Below are 8,808 nucleotides of genomic sequence, written 5' to 3'. Positions count from 1 at the left end.
GGACTATTGCAGTAGTCTCCTAATTGATTTTTTTCCCTTCATTCTCTTCCCAAAACACAGAGCTGCCAAAGACATTTTTTTAAGCCTAGATCTGACCATGTTACTTCCTTTTCAATAAATTCTAGTGGCTCCTTATTGTCCCTTGGTAATAAACTCCTCTGTTTGTGACTTAAAGACTTTTATAACTATGCCCCAAACTACCTTTCTGTTTCTATTATATATCACTCTCCACTTACTTGGGGGTCCAGAATGAGGATAGAGTGCCAGTCCTGGAGTCAGGAAGATTCCTCTTCCTGAATTCAAATCTGGCCTCAGACACTTACAAGCTGTATGACCCTGGGCAAGTCACTTGGCCCTGTTTGCTTCAGTTTTCTCATCTGTAAAATGAGCTGGAGAAGGAAATGGCAAACCATTCCAGCATCTTTGCAAGAAAACCCCAAATGCGGTCACACAGTCAGACATGACTGTAACAACTCAACAACAACCAAAATAAATAATTATTTCTGGATAAATTTTTAAATTAATTTTTTCAATTGTCAAAAATGTCTTTTTTTTTCCTCTCCTACCACCATCCCCACTTGGAAAAAGATAAAAATAAAACCTTTGTAACAAGTAAGCATAATGAAAAAATTCCCATATAGGCCATGTCCAAAAACATGTATCTCACTCTACATATTTTTAGTCCATCTCTTTTCTGTAAGGAGGTAGGATGCATTTTTCATCATCCATTTTCTGAAAGCAAGAGTGATCATTGTGGTGATCAGAGGTTTTAAGTATTGTTTGATTTTACAATGTTAATGAAATGATATAAATTATTTTCTTGGTTCTGCTTGCTTCACTCTGCACCTGATGACTCTTTTTAATGAATAGCTATGATCATATCACTCCCCTACTAAAAATTTTAATGGCTACCCAGTACCTAAAAAATAAAGCTCTAACTCTTTATCCTGGCATCCAAGACCCCCCTCCCCTTTGTCTGAATCCAATTTACTTCTCCTGCCATATCATTTACCACTCCCTTTCCCATAATCTATTCTCTAGCTAAATTGGATTTTTCAGCTTGTGTCCTGTGTTTTCAAGCTATCGTTCCATGACCCCCACTATCTCCTAACTTGGAATGTTTTCCCTTCCATTTTTGCCTATTGACATTTTACCAACACTTCAAAGTCCAGTTTAAATGTCACTTTCTCCAAGAGTCCTTTCCTGATACCCTACCATGTAGGTAGAACTTCTTCTACTGGTATCTCTTAGAGCATTTTGAATCTCTTTTATATTTTATCTGTCTCTACTTTGTATTGTATTTATTTGAGTATAACATACACACATATACGTACATGTATACATATATGTATATGTCTTATCATTTCCTATTATGTTATAAATTTCTTAGGGTTAGGGGTTTTGTCTTATTCATCTTTGAATCTCTTTTAACCCAGGCACAGTGACTTACATGTGGTACACACTTAATATGGGAGACGGAAATGGCAAACCACTTCAATATCCTTGCCAAGAAAATCCCACAGATAATATGGTCCACCAGGTCATGGAGAGCTGTACTTGACTGAATGACTGAAAAACAACAATGCACTCAATACATTTCAATGAACAAATGAATCTAGTACAAAGTCATCTCTGAGGATTATCACTTAGGTTAGGAGAAACAGGAAAACTTGAGAACAGTCATGTCTGATACATGACATCAGAGAGGAAGAAACAACTTGGGAAAGGATTATTGGGTCATTTTTCTCTCCACTTTCTCCTCACCAAGACATGAGTACCAATTTCACCTTCCTCCAGTAGGGGGAGGGTTTTGTCCCCAGTTTCCATCACCACGAACTTCAGGGCTGGAAAGTGACCTGCATGAACTCTGCCTTGCTTTTCTTCTATATCACCCCAAGACCATTGTACCTATGTACACAGGAAGATGGACAAGATTTTTAATCAGCAAATAAGAACTGAACATCTATATGTTATGGCTGCTCTAGAGTCTTCAAAAGAAGTAAAAAATGTATAGGATATAGTTTGTACTACTCAGAAATTTCCAAACTGGAGAGTAGGAATCAGAATAAAACTGAAATGATTAGATAACAATACAGGACTGAATATAATTAAAGGCTAATGTAGTACAGATTGTAAAGCTTAAAGACCCAGTCTACGTGAGCTAGTGTGGTGTAATAAGAATAATAAAAAACGGAGACAACAAGTAGCATTTCTGTAGTGCTTTTAAGATTTGCAAAGTGAAAAGCATGTCAGTTCTTCTGAAGTCCACAAAAACCCTGTGAGGTAGGTACTATTATTATCCCCATTTACAGGTGAGGAAACTGAGACCCAGAGAGGTTCAGCACCTTGCCCCAAAAGAATCCTGCACTTAGCATTAGATGTCTTGACTTTGGGACTCTTTGTGTTACTGTGGAAAAGTCAATTAACCTCCCTGAATCTCAGTTTCCTCATTTTTTAAAAAAGAGAATGATAATATTTTCTTAAGATGTTGTGATGAAAGTGTTTTATAATCTTCAAAGAACTATAGAAACAAGCAATTTTTTTGAGGCAGCTGTGGTATGCTAGAAGAGCATCAAATTCTGGATTCACAAATGGTTTCGAATCCCAGCCCTGCTACCCACAAGCCCCATCTACTTGAACAAGTCACATATCTTGGCAGAACCTTGGTTTCATCTGTAAAATCAGGGTGACAGTGACTGCACTAATATCTCATTGGGCTGCAGTGAGGTTCAAAACTTGACTTTGTAAGGCATAAATAAATCACTATGGGAATGTGACTTGATATTGTTACTTATTATTATTCATCAAAAGAGGAAAGAATGTTGGAAGAGAAGAAAGTAGCTGAAAAAAAAAAAAAGAAGAGAGGGGCAGACAAAAATTGGAACAAAAATGACAGCCGAAAAGGCAGCTTACACAGTCCCATTGCAATCAGTGCCTCTGATTGCTCCTATCTAATATCCAGTCTGAGAGGTTGCTTTACCTGTGCCGGTTTACCAGGGTCCCTTTCATCTCTCTCAAGCTGTATTCATTTAAAGTCCTGGGGATCGGAGGTTGACTCAGAAACTAACAGTAGCAGCAGCAACAACAACACAACAACACAGCAATCCCCCTTCCAAAGTACTGCCACTTGTACACGCAAGGCAGTAAAATCTTCCAGCTCTATAAAGGGTCTCTGGGGTATTTATTCCATATTTATTTGACCCAAGCCTCTGCTGATGTTCTTAAGTGACAAAGCCTAGGAAAGAAAGGGGAAGTACTTCAGGTGAAATAAGAAACGGAGTTGGCAGGGGGGGGGGGGGGGCATGGTGGTGTTGACTCCAGCAGTTCTTGCTTCTCGCTGCTGTTACTTTCAAGGAAAACCAACAGTGAAAATATTTTTATCTCAGGGATAATTGTACAAATATCACCATATCACCTTTCAAACTTGAGAGTCAGGTTGACCCAGCTCATGTGGGGTCAAGTACTGGCCACTGATTGAATTCACTACCACAATAAATAAAGGACCCTTGAGGAATTAGGTTGATCCTGGAGTGGACCTTGGTAGTTAGTTTATTTCCAAGATGGGCTTCTTGTGCAAATGGATCTTTTGGATGAGTCATTGGATATGTGTGAGACTCAATTCTGTATTGACCAAATTACTTGAAGACATGAGTGATGTAGGCTGACTACCATTTGGGATTGAAAGGCACTCTCTGGACTTGAAATCACACTCTGGATTACCTTCAAATTGGCATAGCGAGCCACGGAAAGTGGATCTATAAAGTTAAAAGATTCATAAAATTTCAGGGCTGGCCCAGTTCCCTCATTTTATAGACCAGGAGGTCAAAACTAAGAGTAGCTAAGTGACTTATCCAAGGTCATAAAGTTATCTAATGGCCAAGCCAGGAGATAACTCCATTTTTCTTTTTTTGCCTGAAAAATACCCTTCCCATTCTGCCATAGTTATTTCCCTAGTTGGAGTAGATGAGATCTTCTCACTGTCCCAGAATAATTTCCTTGAATTGGCTGCATTTATGCCTCTATCTCAGTTCTTCAGCCAGAACTCAATGTGGAAAAGTTTCTAGGGGCGGAGGCCTGCTCTCTGGGAGTGTGAAGGATAAAAGGATGATGACTGGATATTAGCAAGTGATACCTGGCATTGTTCTCTTGGATTGTGGTCAGAGCTATGGTTCTAGCTCACAGCTTGCTCCTTTCCGGAGCCTCGGAGCCATGGTTAAATGATAGAGAAGGACTCGCCAGTGTGAGAGGAGGAGGATTTTTTCCCTTTCTTGTAAGCAAGACTTTTTTATTCTGCCAAGACTCCTTTCTCTTGGTCTCACCTCTTTGGAAAGAGGGCTATGTGTGCTAGCCCTTGAATTATTATTATTTTTGAGCGGAGTGAAGTTGAGGAAGGGGGAGACACAACTTATTTTTTTTTCCTTCTGAGAATCCCTTTTTGCAGTCTGCTTTTGAGCTTTGGCCTTGTTTCTCTTTCTGGGGAAGAGGGAGAGGCAAGGCAGCGTCCCTTCAGACCACCATGGGGGCAATCGGGGCCTTTTCCCCATCTAAGCACCCCCTCTGGGCATACTGCCCAGCACTGCCTGCCAGCTGTCCTGGGACTCTGGCTGGGGCGGGGGGGGGCGACGGGGGGGTGGAGAAGCGGGGGGCGGGAAGAGGAGTGTCTTAACCTCACAGTTGGCACTAGCCCTTTAAGACCAGCTCCCCTCCCCCGCCCACGCCACCCCTTTCATTCTCCTGACAGGTGTTCTCCCAACTCTGGAGGCTCAGGATTTTGGGGAGTGGCTGAGCCAATGAGATTTTAGATTTGGGGAGGGGGGGTGGAATGGGAGAAGGGGTGTGGCTAGCTGGGTCAGAGCAGAGGCGGGGTTTAAGCCACCAAGCTGTGTCTGTCTCTCAGTCCCTCGTTCCGTGGAGGGTTTTCCTTTCTCACAACGCCCCCCCCTCCCATACTCCCCTCTCCCCAATCCCGCTTCCATTTTTTTTTTTTTTTTTGGAGTCTTGCTAATTTCTCCAAGCTGCTGTTACCGCTGCGGCCGCTGCCTCTGCGAAAGAAGGGGGAGCGCTGGAATCGACGCTCGGAGGCTTTAACTCCTACAGCCGCTGGACAAGTCTGAGGAGCCCGGAGCGGGGGTGAGGAGGGGACGGCCGGAGCCGTGGGAGACGCCAGGGGCTCTCCTCCAGCCTCCCCCGACTCACACCGGGGGTGTGCACAGGGAGCACCAAAGGAGGAGAGAGCAGTGCTTGCAAGAGAGCGAAAAGCAGGAAATCTACCACCTTGGTGAGAGCAACTTTTTTTCTTCTCTCTTTTTATTGTTGACCAACCCGAAGGAGCGAGTGCAAGACAGAGGACGATCACTGGGGGAAATCTACTCACAGTTGGACCTCAACTGGGACCGGCAGCAGCGCTGACACACAACACGCGCACCCTCATTCACCTCCATTCCTGGAATAGCCGGCGCGCACAGATACACACACACACACACACACACACACACAAATACACTGTGCACCTCTCTTTCTCTCTTCCCAGTACCCACTCTCGCCCATCCACATCCATCTGAGGGATACAATAAGGGGATATGCGATTTGGACATGTAATTGTCGGCAAAGGATTTGAGACTTCCAAAAAATGAAGCTGGCTTCGAGACTGTGGGTCTGTGTGAGCCTTCTCGTGGTAGCCTGGACCCCCCAGCCCGGAGCTTCTCAGTCAGGTGGGTCGCAGTCTCTGCTTTCTATCGCTCTCCCTCCAGCTGTGGAACCTGCTGCTGTCTGGATGATTTGTGTTTGTGGTCTCCCCTCCCTCCCACTTCCCGCCTCTATTGATAGATCGTTTCCAGTCTCGGAGAAGCTGATCCGAATTTGTTTCATCGCCGCCCCCTGCATCATTTCCACCTCCAACTTGCTTGGTTTTGCTCTCCTTCTAGTGCGTGCGTGGAAATCACTATGTAACCCCTTTCTCCTCCGTCTCTCTCCCTCACCTCCCCCCCCCCCCACCCCAGTCTCTTCTTTTTCGCTCTGTGGGTTAGCAGAAGGCTTAGTTCTTTCAGCCTGCTTGTCTAAGACGTAGAAGACGCACACGGAAAATCCCAATCAGCGCAGACAATTCCCCTTTTTTTCCACCTCTCCTGCCTCTCCACCCCTCCGTCCCCGAAAGAAAAGAGACGGAGTAAATAGGACTTTTTGGCTGTTCCGCGGCGCGAAAAAGAAAAAGGATCGATCATTGCCTTGCTCCTTCTGTGGAGCTCCTGGCCTTTTGATTCCAAAGCGCCTCATGTGTCTATGTCCGTGTGCGCTTTTGTACCTGCGTGGGGGAGAGAAGCAGGAATAGGGCTCTGACACAAGTCACCCGAGTGTTGACATAGCCAAGATTTCAGACATAGTCCGGAGACAGTCACAGCATACAGCTGCTACCAGAAAAGCATCGTTTTCTTAACACCACCCGCTTTCCTGTTTTGACCAGAAGCTGATCTCTTAAAACTCACAATCCATCTAGATCCCTTTTCTTTAACAGCCCCCGGTAGGGTCGAGAGAGTGTCTGGTAGAGGGTCTAGCAGCCAAAGGGCTTGGCAAACTTTATTCACGAGAATAACAGCCGCACTCTGTGAGGTTAGACGCCCATCAGAGTTCCTCCTGCTAGTGTCTACTATTGGCCAGGGTCCCTCAAACTTCCCTGTTAGAATTGGGGCTGGTCGGATAGCTCGCCCATCACTTGATCCTTTCTAATCCGAGGCGAATCGGGCACCACGGTGCGCTAGCTGTTGGCTGGGCTGCTTAGCCTCAGGTAGCAGGACGCACGAATGTAACTGAACAGAAAAGGAGGAGGGGTCGGGGGAGAGCTTAGTGGCAGGGTCTTTGACAGGACGTGTCGTGCGAGTGAGCTAAAAGTTTCTGACACTTGAGCTTCCCAGATGATAGGAATGGGAACGAGGAGATGGCTGATCAGGGGACTGAGTGTAGCCAAAAGGAAAGAGAGATGTCTGAGATGGCCAGAGGGTGCCATTTGGACAGCCGGTGCTGTTTCCTGATCTGGCAGCAAGTGATCACACCAGAGATACTTGATGTAGCGTGGGAGGCTGGCTGACAAGATAAAGCTTCAGGGGTAGGAAGAAGGGGAGGGGTTAAGGAGAATGCTTTAGGGACGCCTATGGTGTCCTTGTGACCTTAAGCAGAAAAGACGCCGCTTAGTTTTCTTACTCCCTACGCCAGCTATCTCTCCTCCCTCTCCTCTCCACTCCAGCCTTCTCCTTCCCTCTTCTTCAAGCAAACACCCAGTTATCATCACTGGGGCTTTAAAAATGATACTAGAATTCCTGGTCTTTGCCTTTTATATGCTGTGTTAAGTACTGCCAAAGCCTGCCTTCAGATCAGCCTCGGAATCACCCCAGTGCGGCTTGCAGATTTCAAGGCAGCCTCCTGGCCACTGGCCTTTCGTCTTCGTCCCACGATCCTCTCCATATTTTCCTCAATGAGTTGATTATGCAGGTTGACCCATTCAAAAGCACTTGAGGCTGACATATATGCTTAGCTGATAGGAATTTCTATGAGGCAGCCTAGTGGGGGTTTGTCTGGTTCAGCCTCAGCCATGGGGACCGCCTCGGAGTCTACAGCAATTTGGTATTAAGTGTGCGGCTCAGGGGTTGAGCTCTTCCTCAAAGCTCTTTTCAGAATTTCTGTAAGGAATGTAATCCAAATTAGTTCTGCAGCTGTCCTCTTCCTCATCGCAGTGCACAGCACTTCTACTCCCCCCCCCCCCCCCCCCCCCAGCCTTTGGCGAATTGTCATAACCCAAAGTGAGTTCTTTCTGGAGTGTGAGGCTTTGAGTCCCATTGTTATTCGGGCGGTGACTATGCACTTGAAATTCTGGTGATACAAAGGCAAGCCCCACTTGTTAAAAACACAAAGTGATCTAGATGAAAGAGCGGTACAAAGGAAAGCTGTTCCGTGTATGCCTCATAATTGCAGCGTGAATACTAAAGGTGATCCAGATGAAACCGCTACTGCCCTTGGATGCTGGGTTGTTGCTTTTTTTTTTCCAGACCTGGGGGGAAAAGTTCAGCTGATCTTAGTGTACCATTACAGAACCTAGTTATTGTCTAATCAGCGCGTACGTGTGTGTGTCTGCCCAAGTAAATACATATTCAGCTCTCCCACCCCCAACCCCCAGCCAATCCCGGTTAGCAGTCAGTAGCAGTTTGAAGGAGTTTGTTTTGGTCCAAATGAGAAATTAAGTGCGGATAAGTAAACTAAGCTGCCAGAGGGCGACAAGATGTTGAGTGAATTGCTTTTAGATGAAACAAATTAAGGAAACGAGGGAAGACAATCTGCTTCTCGCATTATTAGACACGCTTGGAGTTCAGGGGAAAGTGGCATATTTTTGAAATGCTAATTTCTTAAGAAGCAGAAGGAATGCACCTTATTTACTGGTCTATGTGAATGGAATAGAAATATTGCTCTTTTTTGATCGTTCTACAGAGCTTGAAAACATTTTCCCCATTAGATAACTGTAAGAGAATAAGTTTTTTTGTTGGTGTTATTGTGATGGAAAAAAGAAAATCTAACTTGTAAATAGACAATTCCTCAGTATTTCTGTTCCTTTGCCACTCTCTCACTATTCCTGATACATACATCACAGGGCCATTTACACGTCAAGAATAAATCTTACACCACCCATGAAGACAATTCTGAAATTTACCTGCATTTTTCCTTTGAGGAAAAACAAAAGGCTACCTCAGTTATATTGAAAGAAAATAGATGATAGTGCACTGGAGTGCCTGTGTAGCTTAAAAGATAGCTAATGAATCAATTCAA

General features: G+C 44.8%; 1 protein-coding gene across 1 annotated transcript in view; it reads left to right on the top strand.

Annotated features, from left to right (window-relative positions):
- The first annotated feature begins 4,846 nt into the window (after positions 1 to 4,846).
- ERBB4 (erb-b2 receptor tyrosine kinase 4) overlaps positions 4,847 to 8,808 on the top strand; it is a 1,360,303-nt gene continuing 1,356,341 nt past the window's right edge. The window contains exon 1 of the mRNA XM_072617476.1: positions 4,847 to 5,711. Coding sequence (XP_072473577.1) covers positions 5,630 to 5,711 — 82 coding nt within the window. The 5' untranslated portion in view covers positions 4,847 to 5,629. The remainder of the gene's footprint in view (positions 5,712 to 8,808) is intronic.

This window comes from Notamacropus eugenii, chromosome 6, assembly GCF_028372415.1.
Source record: "Notamacropus eugenii isolate mMacEug1 chromosome 6, mMacEug1.pri_v2, whole genome shotgun sequence".
Taxonomy (NCBI): Eukaryota; Metazoa; Chordata; class Mammalia; order Diprotodontia; family Macropodidae; genus Notamacropus; species Notamacropus eugenii.
This window is presented reverse-complemented; position numbering and strand designations above follow the sequence as displayed.